General features: G+C 43.3%; 1 protein-coding gene across 4 annotated transcripts; it reads left to right on the forward strand.

Annotated features, from left to right (window-relative positions):
* Positions 1–93: 93 nt before the first annotated feature.
* Positions 94–13145, forward strand: LOC106561664 (transcription initiation factor TFIID subunit 3). Of its 4 annotated transcripts, XM_045688477.2 has the most exons (7): positions 94–428; positions 1171–1422; positions 1657–3503; positions 3619–3701; positions 7789–8050; positions 9585–9691; positions 10549–13145. In XM_045688477.2, exons 1-7 carry the CDS (start codon positions 263–265, stop codon positions 10661–10663), a joined length of 2832 nt encoding a protein of 943 aa, XP_045544433.2. In that variant the 5' UTR covers positions 94–262; the 3' UTR covers positions 10664–13145. The 4 variants fall into 4 exon arrangements, with proteins under 4 accessions (XP_045544433.2, XP_082813547.1, XP_045544434.2 ...); XM_082957421.1 differs by lacking the exons at positions 9585–9691; positions 10549–13145 and adding an exon at positions 9301–9521; XM_045688478.2 differs by lacking the exons at positions 9585–9691; positions 10549–13145 and adding an exon at positions 4121–4505 and having other exon boundaries at positions 7789–7972.
* Positions 13146–18387: the final 5242 nt, after the last annotated feature.

The raw sequence follows: 18387 nt of genomic DNA on the forward strand, positions 1-18387 counted from the left end.
GTTGAAAAGTTTTCCGGCTGCGCAGCGCAGGTAATGATCCCTGCGAACGTACCTTTCTTCTGTGGGTTGTCCCATGTTTTTGCGCATGTCTAATCGACGGGTTTGTCGGTGGAAACAAGATGGCGGCTCTGACAAGATGTCAAAATTAACCCTCATCGAGCGTTTTGTTCGCGACCTGCATGTATTTCATGCACCATGAAGACCAGGAAGATGTTCTACAGTAGGGATTGACGAAGCCACGACCGTTACTAAAGTCAGCGTGATGTGCGAGAGCTATGCCCGCTCGCTGCTGCGTGTGTCCGTGGCGCAGATCTGCCAAGCGTTGGGCTGGGATGCAGTGCAGCTCACCGCCTGCGACCTGCTTTCCGATGTTCTGCACAGATATATCCAGCAGTTGGCCAGGGGTTGTCATCGATATTCGGAGCTCTGTAAGTACTGTATTTCTGATATGTCTACTTGAAGTGAAAGTGATCTGGCTAGGTATTGAGTCACGTTGTTTATTCCCGGCTCTGTGACCAGCGCTCCCTCCAACCGAGGCCTAACGTTAGCCCTAATAATATACATTTTTAGTAAAGATATCCAAGCTGCTAACCAACTATGTTAGTTAGCCACATAATGTAATCAATGACCAGACTTAGTTATGTTTGCGAGTATACATTTTCTACGTATTGCGTTTATGTAGCTGTTTAGTTAGCTAAATTGTGCATGTTTTGGCCATGTGTATTTGTGTTTCTCTAAAACCGGTCATGCTGTATCCGACATGGTTAGCTCAGATGTCAACACAGGGGAGTGTTCAACATGGCAGAGAAGGAAAACAGTGTGTTATGTCATTTAGAATGGCTTTTAAGAAAATACTGTCCTATAAATGTTGTAGGTTTGTCAATAATTGCACGTCTTTCTCCTGGGGATGAAATTACAGAAAATCGAACTATTTGCAGAAGACATAACAGCTAATGGTTTAGGATATCTTCCTTTTGGCTCAATCAAACCATGATTTAAGAAAGAGGATGATCTGTATGACAAAGGAAATACTGTATGCAGACAAGTCCTGGTATGATATGATCCTTGTTGTCCATTCAGTCTCACCCCTTGGGTTTGACCCTTAGGAAGATGCATGTAAAAGAAGACCTTTCGTTGTGATGTCTCATGCATTCTCCTGTCTGTTCCTAGATGGGAGAACAGACCCAGTGCTGGATGACGTAGGCCAGGCATTTAGGCTGCTGGGGGTGAGTCTATCTGAGCTGGAGGACTATGTCCACAACCTGGAGCCCGTAGGGTTCGCCCAGCAGACGCCCCTCTTCCCCCTCAGCAAGAACAACGTGCTGCAGTTCCCTCAGCCTGGAGTGGGGGTCCGGGGGAACGCAGAGGAGAGGAAGGACTACATTCCAGATTATATGCCACCCTTGGTCTCACTACAGGAAGGTAAGGCTGTAGCATAGTGTTTGTGTTACACAACTTACCTCTATGGAGAACAGCTGTGCATGGAGAATGTTGTGAGATAGGGAGTGATGGGGACAGTATGCTTCTGTATTTGTGTGTTTATGGGGTTTTGTCAAACAGATAATGTTTTTATCTTTGACCTTTAATTCAATGCCAATCCGACCCTGGAAGATTGAGTGATTTGATTTAACTCAGTATTATCTCTCTCAACTGCAGAAGAGGAGGAAGCCCTGGCTGACATGGGCACCTCTGCCGAGGCCATGCAGGTCCCGCTGGATGATACCGACGAGGGTATGGATGATGACGAGGCGGTGAACGATGAGAACCACCCTGTGAAGAGACACCTGGACAGCCCCGACGCCGCCATGGGTATGATGCCGACCTCCAAGAGGCCTCGCATGCACCCTGGCTTCAGCCCCGACTGGAGCATGGAGCCCAGGGAGCCCCTCACCTCCCTCAACCCTCAGCGTGTTCCTCCAGGCATGATGGCCTCCCACTCTCACGAAAGCCTGGGTTCAATGTCTCTGTCCCCTGAGATACCTGGGCCTCCAACGTCGTTCAGACCCCAGCCGGTGACCCCCGGGAGACACTCAGATCATAAGTCACATGGCAGTCAAGGCCGCAAAGGACCCAAAGGCTCATCCCCCGGCAGGCCACGGACTAAGTCCCCCAAGGGGGTCAACGCTGGTGGGGCTATGTCAGGCAGCCCCATCCGCTCGCCCAAATCTTCCAAGGAAAGGAAAAAGTCCCCTGGCCGGACCAAGAGCCCTAAAAGTCCCAAGAGCCCCAAGATAGGCTCTGGAGCCAAGTCTGGGTCTCACCCCCAGGGCAAGTCGGAGGCTCAGGTCCTTGGCCTACAGAGGCTGCCCCTGTCAGCCCTCAGTGAGAGGATGGGGAAGGAGAATATCCACGTGCAAAGCCTGGAGGACCACGAGCTTGCAGGTTTCGTCTCAGGTAAACTCGTCGAACCTGGCACCGACAACGCCGATATTGATGACTCCATCGACACTGTGATCGCCAGGGCATGCGCCGAGCGGGAGCCCGACCCCTTCGCCTTCTCGTCGGGCTGCGAGTCGGAGAACGATGGCTTCTCTCCCCGGAGGCTCACTATCATGGAGCCAGGAGGAATGCCTAAGCTCTCACTGGGAGCCAACAGCATGGCTAAAGACCTGTCCACGCCACTACACCTCAACGCAGGTGGCGGCCCTGGGAACTGGACCATGGACGACTCCATCAACGAGGTCATACGCAAGGTAAACCAGCGGGATCCCTCGGCAGGACAACCCCAGGACGAATCGTACCTCTCCTCAGCGTCCGCCTCACCCCCGACGCCAGAGCCCCTCCTCAAGATGTACGAGGAGAAGAACAAGCTTGTCTCCTCGGCTGACATCAAGAAGAAACTGAAGAAGGAGCTCAAGACAAAGATGAAGAAGAAGGAGAAAGGAGAGAAACCGAAAGATAAAGAGAGGGATAAGGGGAAGATGAAAGAGAAGAACAAGGATAAGAACAGGGACAAGAGCAAAGATTCTTTCTCTAAAGAGTCCAAGATGCCATGGAAGGACTTTGGAAACAAGGATGAACTCAGGGAACACTTCCAGGGTCAGATGCCAGGGTTTGGCAGTCCGGATGGCTCCATGATCAAGATCAAGTCCCGTGCTGGAGGGGATGGCAGCGGCAAGAAGGAGAAGGACAAACACAAAGACAAGAAGAAGGACAAGGAGAAGAGCAAGAAGGACAAAGACAAGCGGGAGAAGGGCAAGGACAGACAGAAGATATCCTCCCTCACCCCGTTCAGTTTGGGTGACATGCCTGTCCCGTTCAGCCCGTTGACGTGTCTCCGCATCCCCTCGATGTTGCCCCCTCTTCCCCCCATCCTCCAGGACAAAGATGTGAAGAGCAAAGAGAAGGACAAGAAGAAAGACAAGAAGGAGAAGAAGAAGAAGAAGGATAAAGACAAGGAGAAGGAAAAGGAGAGGGAAAAGGAGAAAGAGAGAGAAAAAGATGAGAAGAAGAAAGAGAAGGAGAAGCGAGAGAAGGAAAAAGAGAAGATCAGACTAGAAAAGGTAACTTGTCTTTTCCGAGTATTGGTTTGTAGTGTAGCGTTTTATAAAATATTAGTGAAGCATCTTACACACACACAATAAAACGTTGCTCCTTCTTCTTTTTCCACTTTTCCAGGTGAGGGTGGAGACTCCAGTGACTGTCCCGTCTCCTGTCATCCCCAGGCTGACCCTGAGGGTGGGGGCTGGACAGGACAAAATGTAAGTTTCTCAATTCAAATCAATACAACTTTAATAGTCCATTTAAAGTTCATTCAGAAAGTATTAAGACCCCTTGACTTACCCCAAAATACAGGTAAATCTAAGTAATAAATGGATTAAGAATTTATATACATATATGTCAGAGCGGCATTGGACAGTACCAGTCAAAAGTTTGGACACACCTAGTCATTCATTCAAGGGTTTTTCTTTATTTTTACGGTTTTCTACATTGTAGAATAATAGTGAAGACATCAAAACTATGAAATAACACAAATGGAATTATGTAGTAACCAAAAATGTGTTAAACAAATCAAAATATATTTTAGATTCTTCAAAGTAGCCACCCTTTGCCTTGATGACAGCTTTGCACATTCTTGGCATTCTCTCAACCAGCTTCACCTGGAATGCTTTTCCAACAGTCTTGAAGGAGTTCCCACATATGCTGAGCACTACAAAGGGAAACCCAGCCGCGAGCTGCCCAGTGACGCGAGCCTACCAGATGAGCTAAATGCCTGTTATGCTCGCTTCGAGACAAGCAACACTGAAGTATGGATGAGAGCAACAGCTGTTCCGGACGACTGTGTGATCACTCTCTCCGTAGCCAATGTGAGCGAGACCTTTAAGCAGGTCTACATTCACAAAACCGCAGGGCCAGACGGAATACCAGGACGAACACTACTCAAAGCATGCGCGGACCAACTGGCAAGTGTCTTCACTGACATTTTCAACCTCTCCCTGGCTGAGTCTGTAATACCTACATGTTTCAAACAGACCACCATAGTCCCTGTTCCCAAGAAAGCAAAGGTAACCTGCTTAAATGATTACTGCCCCGTAGCAGAGTCTTTTTGTAGCAGACTCTTTTCGACTACTGCCCCGTAGCACTTTTTTATTTAACTAGGCAAGTCAGTTAAGAACAAATTCTTATTTTCAATGACAGCCTAGGAACAGTGGGTTTAACTGCCTTGTTCAGGGGCAGAACAACAGATTTGTTTTACCTTTTCAGCTCGGGGATTTGATCTTGCAACGTTTCGGTTATTAGTCCAGCGCTCTAACCACTAGGCTACCTGCCGCCCCATTTACGTCGGTAGCCATGAAGTGTTTTGAAAGGCTGGTCATGGCTCACATCAACACCATCATGCCGGAAACCCTAGACCCATGCCAATTAACATACCGCCCCAACTAATCCACAGATGTTGCAATCTCAATTGCACTCCACACTGTCCTTTCCCACCTGGACAAAAGGAACACCTACGTGAGAATTCTGTTCATTGACTACAGATCAGCGTTGGACACCATAGTGCCCACAAAGCTCATCACTAAGCTAAGGACCCTAGCTGGTAAGGGTAGGCAACTACACATTTGTCACGCTGATCCTCAACACTGGGGCCCCTCAGGGGTGCGTGCTTAGTCCCCTCATGTACTCCCTGTTCACCCACGACTATGTGGCCAAGCACAACTCCAACACCATCATTAAGTTTGCTGACGACACAACAGTGTCGGCCTGATCACCGACAACGATGAGACAGCCTAAAGGGAGGAGGTCAGAGACGACAACAACCTCTCCCTCAATGTGAGCAAGACAAAGGAGCTGATCGTGGACTACAGGAAAAGGAGGGCTGAACAGGCCCCTATTAATATCGACTGGGCTGAAGTGGAGCAGGTCGAGAGTTTCAAGTTCCTTGGTGTCCACATCACCAGCGAACTATCATGATCCAAACACACCAAGACAGTCGTGAAAAGGGCACGACAACACCTTTTCCCCCTCAGGAGACTGAAAAGATTTGACATGGGTCCTGAGATCCTCAAAAGGTTCTACAGCTGCACCATCGAGAGCATCCTGATCGGTTGCATCAATGCCTGGTATAGCAACTGCTCAGCATCTGACCGTTAGGCGCAACAGAGGGTAGTGCGTATGGCCCAGTCCATCACTGGGGCCAAGCTTTCTGACATACAGGACCTATATAATAGGCGGTGTCAGAGGAAGGCCCAAAAAATTGTCTAAGACTCCAGTCATCCAAGTCATAGACTGTTCTCTCTGCAACCGCACGGCAAGTGGTAACGGAGCGGCAAGTCTAGGAACCAAAAGGCTCCTTAACAGCTTCTACCCCCATGCCATCAGACTGCTGAACAATTAATTAAATGGCCACCCGGACTATTTACATTGACCCCCCCACCCTTTGTTTTTACACTGCTGCTACTCACTGTTTATTATCTATGCATAGTCACTTTAGAAATTACCTCGACTAACCTGTACCCCCGCACATTGACTCGGTACCCCCAGTATATAGCCTCATTATTGTTATATTATTTTCTTGTTACTTTTTTACTTTTGTTTTTGTAAAAAAACAAACACTTTTAGTTTATTTTGTAAATATTTTCTTAGCTTTGTTTCTTAAACTGCATTGTTGGTTAAGGGCTTGTAAGTAAGTATTTCACGGTAAAGTCTACCTACACCTGTTGTATTCGGTGCATGAACTTGTTGGCTGCTTTTCCTTCACTCTGTGGTCCAACTTATCCTAAACCATCTCAATTGGGTTGAACTCAGGTGATTGTGGAGGCCAGGTCATCGCTGCAGAATGCTGTGGTAGCCATGCTGGTTAAGTGTGCCTTGAATTCTAAATAAATCACCAGCAAGCACCATCACACCTCCTCCATGCTTCACGGTGGCAACCACACATATGGAGATCATGCGTTCACCTACTCGGCGTCTACAAAGACACAGCGGTTGGAACCAAAAATCTCAAATTTGGACTCATCAGAGCAAAGGACAGATATCCACCGTCTAATGTCCATTGCTCGTGTTTCTTGGCAAGTCTCCTCTTATCGGTGTCCTTTAGCAGTGGTTTCTTTGCAGCAATTCGACCATGAAGGCCTGATTCATGCAGTCTCCTCTGAACAGTTGATGTTGAAATGTCTCTTACTTGAACTCTGTGAAGCATTTATTTGGGGTGAAATCTGAAGCTGGTAACTAATGAACTTATCCTCTGCAGCAGAGGTAACTCTGGGTCTTCCATTCCTGTGGCGGTCCTCATGAGGGCCAGTTTCATCATAGTGCTTGATGGTTTTTGCGACGGCACTTGAAGAAACTTTCAAAGTTCTTGAAATGTTCCGTATTGACTGACCTTCATGTCTTAAAGTAATGATGGACTGTTGTTTCTCTTTGCTTATTTGAGCTGTTCTTGCCATAATATGGACTTGGTCTGTTACCAAATAAAGCTATCTTCTGTCTACCACCCCTACCTTGTTACAACACGACTGATTGGCTCAAATGCATTTAAAAGCCAAGAAATTCCACAAATTAACTTTTAAGAAGGCACACGTGTTAATTGAAATGTATTCCAGGTGACTACCTCATGAAGCTGTTTGAGAGAATGCCAAGTGTGTGCAAAGCTGTCATCAAGGCAAAGGGTGACTAATTTGAAGAATCTCAAATATAACATTTATTTTGATTTGTTTAACTCTTTTGGTTACTACATGATTCCATATGTGTTATTTCATAGTTTTGATGTCTTCACTATTATTCTACAATGTAAAAATAAAGAAAACCCTTGAATGAGTAGGTGTGGCCAAACTATTGACTGGTGTATGTAGGTAAATCTGTTTTATGTGGCGCTATTTCTATGCTTCCCGTACTTAAGTCACGTTTTTGTGTCTTTTTACTTTTGATTTTGTACACCAGCTTCAAACATTTGAAAATACAATATCTTTGGCTATTGAAAATAGATTTCACAGCGGTTTAGATGGTACAATGATTATCTACACTATACATTGCTTGTTTTGTCACACATTGAAATTAAGCGCATTATTAGAATTTTAGTAACAAGGAAATGCTGAGCAATTTCTACATATTGCACCTTTTTAACTTAATTTGGCTGTGGCATTCAGCTGCATAAAACATGTATAGCACACACTGACGCAGGAATAATTCTACATAGATGTAGAAAACAAGTGCTGTGGCTGGTCCTATGTGGTTCAGGGCCTGATTCATTTTGACCCGCATGAAGTCATTTCTCATTGGCTCTGTTCTGATGTCTCCTCTCTCTCTCGTCTTCCCTCTTTTTCTCTCTCTCTTTCTGTCTATCTCCAGAGTTATCAGCAAGGTGGTCGTGAATTCCGAGCCGCCGCCACCGCCTAAGATGCCAGCTCCCAAGACCCCCGCCACCAAATCTGGACCCGGCAATCGCCTTCAGCTGCCGCCACCTCCTCCCATCCTCCCTCCAATACCCTCGTTGGCATCTCCTGCATCCCATCTTCCCCCTGACAGCCCTCCCCCTGCCATGCTGTCCCCCGCATCCTCCGGCAAAACATGTGTACGCAGCGTGGTCACTGAAACTGTCAAGACATATGTGGTGAGTGCCACCCCACTTTATTACTCATGTATCTCTCCTGACTATTCTGTCTTCCTGAGGGACCCCCTTAATCACTCATATACATCTCATTTATTTATTTATTATTTATTTCACCTTTATTTAACCAGGTAGGCCAGTTGAGAACAAGTTCTCATTTACAACTGCGACCTGGCCAAGATAAAGCAAAGCAGTGCGACACAAACAACAACACACAGTTACACATGGAATATACAAACATACAGTCAATAACACAATAGAAAAAAAATATATATATATACAGTGTGTGCAAATGTAGTAAGATTAGGGAGGTAAGGCAATAAATAGGCCATGGTGGCGAAATAATTCAAACTTAGCAATGAAACACTGGAGTGATAGATGTGTAGAAGATGAATGTGCAAGTAGAGATACTGGGGTGCAAAGGAGAATAAAAAAAATATATATATGAGGTAGTTGGATGGTCTATTTACAGGTGCAATGATCGGTAAGCTACTCTGACAGCTGATGCTTAAAGTTAGTGAGCGAGATATGAGTTTCCAGCTCCATGTCTTTCTACTCCTATGTGTTTGAAATATGTTTTTATTGAAGAAGCACAACTGCAGCATACATAGTCTTGAGCATGTTCTCCATTGCTCTGGATAGTAACAGGTAATAGATATACACTGACTATACCAAACATTAGGAACACCTCACTAATATCGAGTTGCTCCCCCTTTAGCCCTCAGATCAGCCTCAATTCATCAGGGCTCTACAAGGTGTTGAAAGCGTTCCACAGGGATGCTGGCTCAAGTTGACTCCAATGTTTCCCACAGTTTTGTCAAGTTGGCTGGATGTCCTTTGGGTGATGGACCATTCTTAATACACACGGGAAACTGTTGAGCAGTGTTGCAGTTCTTGACACAAATTGCCTGGCACTTACTACCATACCCCGTTCAAAGGCACTTAAATCTTTTGTTTTGCCCATTCACCCTCTGAATGTCACACTCACAATCCATGTCTCAATTGTCTCAAGGCTTAAAAATCATTCTTAACCTGTCTCCTCCCCTTCATCTACACGGATTGAACTGGATTTAACAAGTCACATCAATAAGGGATCATAACTTTCACCTGAATTCACCTAGGAAAGAGCAGATGTTCTTAATGTTTGGTACACTGTGTACATAGGCATACATAATAAACACGTTTGTTTTATGTGATGCATTGTTCTTATTGTACTCCTGAGTGTCTTGTTGCTGCCGTTGTTTTCCCTGTAGGTCTGTGATCAGTGGGGAACCCAGATATTCTACTCCTGAGTGTCTTGTTGCTGACGTTGTTTTCCCTGTAGGTCTGTGATCAGTGGGGAACCCAGATATTCTACTCCTGAGTGTCTTGTTGCTGACGTTGTTTTCCCTGTAGGTCTGTGATCAGTGGGGAACCCAGATATTCTACTCCTGAGTGTCTTGTTGCTGACGTTGTTTTCCCTGTAGGTCTGTGATCAGTGGGGAACCCAGATATTCTACTCCTGAGTGTCTTGTTGCTGACGTTGTTTTCCCTGTAGGTCTGTGATCAGTGGGGAAACAAGGTCTGGATCTGTCCAGGCTGTAACAAGCCTGACGACGGTAGTCCCATGATTGGGTGTGATGACTGTGATGACTGGTACCACTGGTAAGAGAGAGGTTTGGATTCATTAATCCAGCCATTAATTCATTTATTTGTTAATTGGTTTGTTCATTCATCCATTGATTAATTGATTCATTTGTTTATTCATTAATTCGTTTACTGTAGAACCATAGTGAGGAACATTGACCAGTTACTGCTGTAGAACCATAGTGAGGAACATTGACCAGTTACTGCTGTAGAACCATAGTGAGGAACATTGACCAGTTACTGCTGTAGAACCATAGTGAGGAACATTGACTAGTTACTGCTGTAGAACCATAGTGAGGAACATTGACTAGTTACTGCTGTAGAACCATAGTGAGGAACATTGACTAGTTACTGCTGTAGAACCATAGTGAGGAACATTGACTAGTTACTGCTGTAGAACCATAGTGAGGAACATTGACTAGTTATTGCTGTAGAACCATAGTGAGGAACATTGACTAGTTACTGCTGTAGAACCATAGTGAGGAACATTGACTAGTTACTGCTGTAGAACCATAGTGAGGAACATTGACTAGTTACTGCTGTAGAACCATAGTGAGGAACATTGACTAGTTATTGCTGTAGAACCATAGTGAGGAACATTGACTAGTTACTGCTGTAGAACCATAGTGAGGAACATTGACTAGTTACTGCTGTAGAACTACAGTGAGGAACATTGACTAGTTACTGCTGTAGAACCATAGTGAGGAACATTGACTAGTTATTGCTGTAGAACCATAGTGAGGAACGTTGACTAGTTGGAACCTAAAGAATACAACTTATGCTACGCTGTGGAAAGCTGATCTACTCTTACTGTGTATCTCTTTTTGATCATTCCATCTTCCCTCCTTTTTATCACTCACTGATTCTCCCCCCAGGCCTTGTGTCGGGATGGTCTCGGCTCCTCCCGAGGACCAACAGTGGTTCTGTGTGAAGTGTGCCGGCAAGAAAAAGGACAAAAAACACAAGAAGAGGAAACACAAAGTGCATTGAGAGAGACTATGCAAAACAAAGGTCACTTTGGATTTAGGACTGTTCATTTGCTGGACTGACTGCTTCTTCAAGCCATCCTCTTGGAACACTCCTGGCACTGCTGTAAACAAAGAAAGAAAGAAAGAAAGAAAGAAAGGTGGAAAAACATGACAGATGAGACATTCACACCTCCTGATGACTTTAGTGAATGACATGATGAGCTAATGATATGATAGCGCCCGTGTATGACTGTAGGAAACAAAGAAATACAGACTCTTTAACCAGCACATGTCCAACCGCCGTTCTGTGTTCCATGGTTACAGAAGGGAGGGGAAGGAAGCGTAGTAAAGTGTTTTGGGGAGGGGGGTGCTTTTAAGCCTGCGTCCTGGTTCTCTACCCTTCTGTCTGTGGGCACTAGCACTCCACATCATGGATATCTACCCAAGTGTGCACTTGCACAGTCCCTTTCATGGATTGAACAATCTCCTGGAGTGTGCACTTGCAAGTGCACACTTGGGTAGATAATCGGGACGCAGCCTCTGTTGATGTGAGAGCCCAGCGTTCAGGAAGGAATGTTCAGGTGCTCCGATGTCGTCACGGAGATCATGCTTTTCAATCATCATGGCTTCAAACAGATAATTGTTGAGTTCAATGTTGTCAAAGAGAACAGGGTATAGAGAGAAGTCTACATTCATCCATCCCCATATTGTTCTTGTTGTTTCCTTAGTATTGTCATAGCCTGGTCCCAGATCTGTGTGTGCTCTCTTGCCAATTCCGATGGCTATTGTCTTGAGTTGGAGACAGCTAGTGAAGCTAAACCTTTTAATGTGGCTCTATACTCCAGCATTTTGGATTTGAGATCAAATATTTTATATGCGGTGACTACAGAATGTCCTGTTTTATTTGAGGGTATTTTCATACATCTGTTTTACCGTTTTAGAAATGAATGCACTTTATGTATCTAGTCTGCCTATTTGAATTTCGACAAATTCACTTATAGTGTATTACATTTTAGTCAAAAGTTGACTATTTGTTCCTATATTTCTAGCACACAATAACTACATAAAGCTTGTGACGCTACAAGCGAGTTGGATTCAATAGCAGTTTGTTTTGGCTGTGTTTCTGATTATGTTGTCCAATAGAAATCTATGGTAAATAACATATTGTGTCAATTTGGAGTCAATTTTATTGTAAATAAGAATAGAATATTTTACATTAATGTGGATGCTACCATGATTACGGGTTAATCATGACTGAGTCGTGAATAATGAGTGAGAAAGTTATATTCACAAACATCATGCCCCCAAAACATGCTAACCTCTAACCATTAACAAAAACAGGTTAGCATTTTTATAAGGTGTTATGATATTTATATATGCCTCTAACTTTCTCACTCATCATTATTCACGATTCATTCAGGACTATCTGTAATCATGGTAGTATCCACATTAATGTAAAACATTCTATTGTTATTTACAATAAAAGAGACTCCAAAATTACACAGCGTTGTTTACCATTAATTTAATTTCTATTGGACACAACATAACACAAACAAAACAAACTGCAAATGCATCCAACCAGTGTGTAGAGTCAGAAGGTTGATGTAGTCATTGTGTGCTAGGAATATGGGACCAAATACTAAACTTTTGACTAAATGTAACACACTATAAGTTAATTTGTTCAAATACTGTACTTGTAATGACAACTTCAAATGGGGGGACTAAATGCATAAAGTGCTTAGATTTCTAAAGAGTAAAACAGATTTATGAAAATACCCTCAAATAAAAAGTGACATTCTCTACTGTCGCCTCAAACATTTGATCTCAAATCCAAAATGCTGGAGTATAGAGCCAAATTTAAAAGTTTTAGCTTCCCTGTCCAAATAAATACGTAGGGGATTGTATATAGAGGTGACTGCCTTTGTGTGTAAATACCAACTTCCAACCAAGCCACATGCATTTTGTTCTTAGGACTTTTATTCTAATTTGTTAAATCCATTTTCAGATTATTGGTTTTTAACTTGAATGATTTTCTGTAATTTATGTATATATATTTTTTTTTAAATGAAAGTTTGTATTTTTATTTTTCATATAGATTGGGAGACAATCAGTTATACAGTAGCTGTGCTCGTTGTAAAGGTATCTAATTTTGCGGATATTTCATATATTAAAGCCTAACAGTCTGTTAACTACACATAAATGTCATTGCCATCCTAAAAAATGGAAAGAGTAGTTGGTCATCATCTGTACCCAAGTTCTCTGTACGCATCTGTCCTTGTCATGATTCAGGTTGATATCCCACTTCTATCTTCCATCGTACATTTTCTTTTACATTGATTGTTCTGTGTGCAATCCTCACCCTTTTTCCCTAAAATACTTTTTTTTTTTCATTTATTTTGTTTTGATGCATTTAATTCATGAAATACAGTGGAAATATTTTAACAAAACCGAAGTTGAATTTGTTAAATGAATCTGAAATGTTTGGATAAAGAAGCAGTGTGTCATTTTTGCTGTCATTTGGATTTGAATTGTCTGAGGAGTATGGAGTCATAGAGCCCAAAATAAGTAGTTTCCTCTCCCTTGTCCACAGTCCCCTTCCATAAGGAGTTGGCAAGAGATTAAACAGACCGGCACACAGAAGTATTGTGTATAATATTCAAGAAACGGCTCATGTAGAATTTAGCACAGAGCGTTTACGTAGAGCCTAAAGCCTAGTGTAAACTTTACTTAAAGTTGGCAGGTAAAATGCTTTATTATTTGCTAAAGACATGTATGATCCTTCATGTCTTTATAAGACTTAAAAATCCTAGTGTAGGTAGAATGTTTAACAAGTAATGTCTTCCTGGTGTGGTAATACACAGTATTTAGTCCATTTAAAGGTGTCAGGCACTATGCAGCACAGTTACATGTTCCATTACACAGCAATTCTTCAAATTCAACATTTCTCCATATGACCACATGGTGTCATTCTTAATGCAGGTACTGGCAGGTTTCTTCACATGCCACGACGTTGAGAGTGGAGCTCTTATCCAATGTTGGATTCTGGGGCGTGAAGAAGTGGAATTAATTTTGTGCACAGAATGCTGTAGAAACCATGTAGATCGTCTCTGAGGAATAGTTTGACCCCGAGCTGACAAGGTAAAAATGTGTCGTTCTACCCAGTGTTCCCCTGGCGCCGTGGATGTCGATGTAAGGCAGCCCCCCTGAACCGCTCTGATTCACAGGGGTTGGGTTAAATGTGGAAGACACATTTCAGTTGAATAAATTCAGTTGTACAACTGACTAGGTATCACCTTTTCACTTTCTGCAATTTGAACTGTAATGAAAGTCCAGTAGCTTTTATAGTGTCTGTCTTCTAGCCCACATGATGCAACGAACCACAGGTGCCATGGGATTACAATAGACGAGTAAATTGATTTTCTGATTGGACCATAATGAGGCCTATATCATGCAGGGGACTATTTTATTGCTACCCATCTGTCTGTAGGTAAAAATGGCATGTTCTCTTAGCAATGTTTGATTTTAAAAAAGAAAAGAAAAAATGATATATATCTATTTTTGTGCTATCTTGCCAAATCCTATGGTCCTTCACTTCAGAGGTCAAATAACTAGACACGGCAACCCAGTGAATAGGAACTGGGTTCTTGTTTTGCCGTCTTTAATAGGATGAATAGGATGCATGTTAATGTTACATTTCGCTCTCCAGATCTCTCATCCTTTTATGTACAGAATATAACAGTACCTGTGCCAATAATAGGAATAGCAACACCATGCAAGCAGCGAAATCATCACCATAGTAACAGGCAGTATTTTTTTATCTCATTTCTCTCCACGAGTTAGGAGGCAATTGGTTTGTAAGTTGCATCGTGATGACTTTTAAAACCAGAATCTGTAATCTGTACTCCAATGTGTCTAGAATATATTATTAATTGAAACAACCATTGAATAGCTGTAACCATTGCAGATTGCACCTTTAAGGAGATACCTACACTATTACTTTCTTCTGTCTGTCTCTCTGCCTGTCTGTCTGTCTGTGTCTCTCTCTGCCTGTCTCTCTCTCTGTCTGTCTGTCTGTCAGTTTGCCTGTTTGCCTGTCTGTCTGTCTGTCAGTCTGTATGCCTGTTTGCCTGTCTGTCTGCCTGCCTGTCTGTCTGTCTCTCTGCCTGTCTGTATGCCTGCCTGTCTGTCTGTCAGTCTGTATGCCTGTTTGCCTGTCTGTCTGTCTGTTTGCCTGTTTGTCTGTCTGTCTGTCTGTGTTTGTCTGTTTGTCTGTCTGTCTCTGTCAGTCTGTATGCCTGCCTGCCTGTCTCTCTGTCTGTCTGTCTGTCTCTCTGCCTGTCTGTCTGTTTGTCTGTTTGCCTGTTTGCCTGTTTGCCTTTCTGTCTGTCTCTCTGTCAGTCTATATGCCTGTCTGTCTGTCTGTCTGTCTGTCTGTCTGTCTGTCAGTCTGTATGCCTGTCTCTCTGTCAGTCAGTCTGTCTGTCTGCCTGCCTGTCTGTATGACTGCCTGTCTGTATGCTTGTCTGTCTGTCTGTCTGTCTGTCTGTCTGTCACAACCTGGTACATCTCATGCTGGGGGTTTCATTTTGGTCTATTTTAGGCTGCTTGAGTCAGATGATGTGGGCTCCAAATCTTGTTGAAATCTTCACAGTAAATTGAAATATTTGGCCAGGCAGAAAGCAGAACTGATGCACTATACTGTCATGCTTGGGCTGTGTTGTGTTGTATGGGTGGTGGCTGGGTGGGTGGATAGTGTAGGTGAGTGCTAAAAATGTAATGGTGTATAGAGAGTGTTATGAGATAAAGAGTGAAAGTGTGTGTGTGTGTGTGTGTGTGTGTGTGTGCCACAGCTGGCCCTCGATGGGAAGGAGACAGTCTTCTGATGTGAAGAAGTCACAGAGGAAGTGAAACAGGATCTTGGAAAAAGAGAAGTGAAAAGTGTTCTCTTGCAAGATAAGCTCATTTACCAACTGTGCTTTGTACAGATAACTAAAACGTGTTTTCATAGCAGATCTCTGCCAGCTTCATCAGGTTATACAACACCATGCATTCATTGAACAATTGTGTAAATGTGTAAACATTTCCCTCAAATGCCTTTCTTTATAGAAAGTGTGGAATGCTCAGATGTGCTTATAAAAAGCCAGGAAGCATTATACAGTATGTGCAGGGTTTAAGTCAAGTCACTGTTACAGAAAGTGTAAACAGAGGGAGAGAGACCGAAAGAGAGAGACCGAAAGTGGTGTAAACATTTTGTAAACAAGTTTGGCATTTGAAATTGAACTGGACTTATACAAGCTCTTCCCTGCTAATGTAAGAATAATATCAATGTCGAGCATATCCTTTCTTACAAGCAAACCGTATCCTCTCCTGTGTGACATGTGAGACCTTAGGAGATATATTGGAGATGTGTGAGACCTACAGGCATATGGCGACGTCAGGAGAAACAAGGTTATAGGAATGCTTGTGACCTCCTCTCGTGATGACCATGACTGTCTAGTCCTGTTGATCATCTTAGCCAAACGCATCTTATGGTGTTGGGTAGTTAAGATGTCTCTCTCTCTCTCTCTCTCTCTCTCTTTCTTCCTCCACCCCTCCCACATGCTGTTGGGTGTCAAGTCTCATACATTCACAGCTTGTTGCCGGGTCTTGTTGCCGGGTCATCTGTTCCATCATAAATTGTTTATCTGAGGGTGTTTAGACGACCCAATTAAAGCTGGTCATCACAGGGCTTGGACTGGAGGTTCTCATAGACATAGTCACTGGCCAGAAAACGACCAATACCCTGAACCAATACCCTGAACCAATAGCTATGGATGGAGCTTTCATTTCTACAAAAGAATGGAAAACAAGACACAGACTGACAGAAGTTTCAGAATCTGTTTTCACAATCAGACCCATGTGAAAGTGCATCCACTAATAGAAAGGGAAAGCTGCTGGTAGTTGTTTTAGTTTATCGTTAAAAAAGCCTCCTGCAGTGGATCACCACACAGACTGACCCTGTCACTTTGGGGCATGGTGAGCATGTGAGTGCCTGAGAAACACTGAGAGAGAGAAATTATAAAATATCCTGACCACAAATTAAAATTGGCTATACTTAAACTCTTTAACATCATCCTTAACTCTGGCATCTTCCCCAATATTTGAAACCAATCCACAAAAGTGGAGACAAATTTGACCCCAATACTACAGGGGGATATGCGTCAACAGTAACCTTGGGAAAACCCTCTGCATTATCATTAACAGCAGACTTAGTTAAAACAATGTACTGAGCAAATGTCAAATTGGCTTTTTACCAAATTACCGTATGACAGACCACGTATTCACCCTGCGTACCCTAATTGACAAACAAACAAGAAAACAAAGGCAAAGTTTTCTCATTCTTTGGCATGAGGGCCTGCTATACAAATTGATGGAAAGTGGTGTTGGGGGAAAACATACAACATTATAAAATCCATGTACACAAACAACAAGTGTGCGGTTAAAATTGGCAAAAAACACACTTTTCTTTCCACAGGGCCGTGGTGTGAGACAGGGATGCAGGTTAAGCCCCACACTCTTCAATATATATATCAACAAATTGGTGAGGGCACTAGAACAGTCTGCAGCACCCGGTCTCACCCTACTAGAATCTGAAGTCAAATGTCTACTGTTTGCTGCTGATCTGGCGCGTCTGTCCCCAACCAAGGAGGGCCTACAGCAGCACCTAGATATTCTGCACAGATTCTGTCAGACCTGGGCCCTAACAGTAAATCTCAGTAAGACATAAATAATGTTGTTCCAAAAAAAGGTCCAGTTGCCAGGACCATGAATACAAATTCCATCTAGACACCGTTGCCCTAGAGCACACAAAAACTATACATACCTTGGCCTAAACATCAGCGTCACAGGTAACTTCCACAAAGCTGTGAACGATCTGAGAGACAAGGCAAGAAAGGCCTACGCCATCAAAAGGAATATCAAATTTGACATACCAATTAGGATCTGGCAAAAAATACCTGAATCAGTTGTAGAACCCATTGCCCTTTATGGTTATTAGGTCTGAGGTCTGCTCACCAACCAAGAATTCACAAAATGGGACTCTGCATGCAGAATTCTGCCAAAATATATTCTGTGTACAACGAATAACACCAAATAATGCATGCAGAGTAGAGTTAGGCCGATACCCGCTAATTATCAAAATCCAGAAAAGAGCCGTTAAATTCTACAACCATCTAAAAGGAAGCGATTCCCAAAACGTCTATAACAAAGCCATAACCTACAGCGAGATGAACCTGGAGAAGTGTCCTTTAAGCAAGCTGGTCCTGGGGCTCTGTTCACAAACACAAACACACCCCACAGAGCCCCAGGACAGCAGCACAATTAGACCCAACCAAATCATGAGAAAACAAAAAGATAATTACTTGACACGATGGAAAGAATTCACAAAAAAACAGAGCAAACTAGAATGCTATTTGGCCCTAAACAGAGATACACAGTGTAACTGTAAATGACCCAAAATTAAGGAAAGCTTTGACTATGTACAGACTCAGTGAGCATAGCCTTGCAATTGAGAAAGGCAGACCTGGCTCTCAAGAGAAGACAGGCTATGTGCACACTGCCCACAAAATGAGGTGGAAACTGAGCTGCACTTCCTAACCTCCTGCCAAATGTATGACCATATTAGAGACACATATTTCCCTCAGATTACACAGACCCACAAAGAATTCAAAAATAAATCACATTTTGATAAACTCCCAAATCTACTGG

Source organism: Salmo salar, chromosome 10, assembly GCF_965601325.2.
Source record: "Salmo salar chromosome 10, fSalSal1, whole genome shotgun sequence".
NCBI classification, from domain to species: Eukaryota; Metazoa; Chordata; class Actinopteri; order Salmoniformes; family Salmonidae; genus Salmo; species Salmo salar.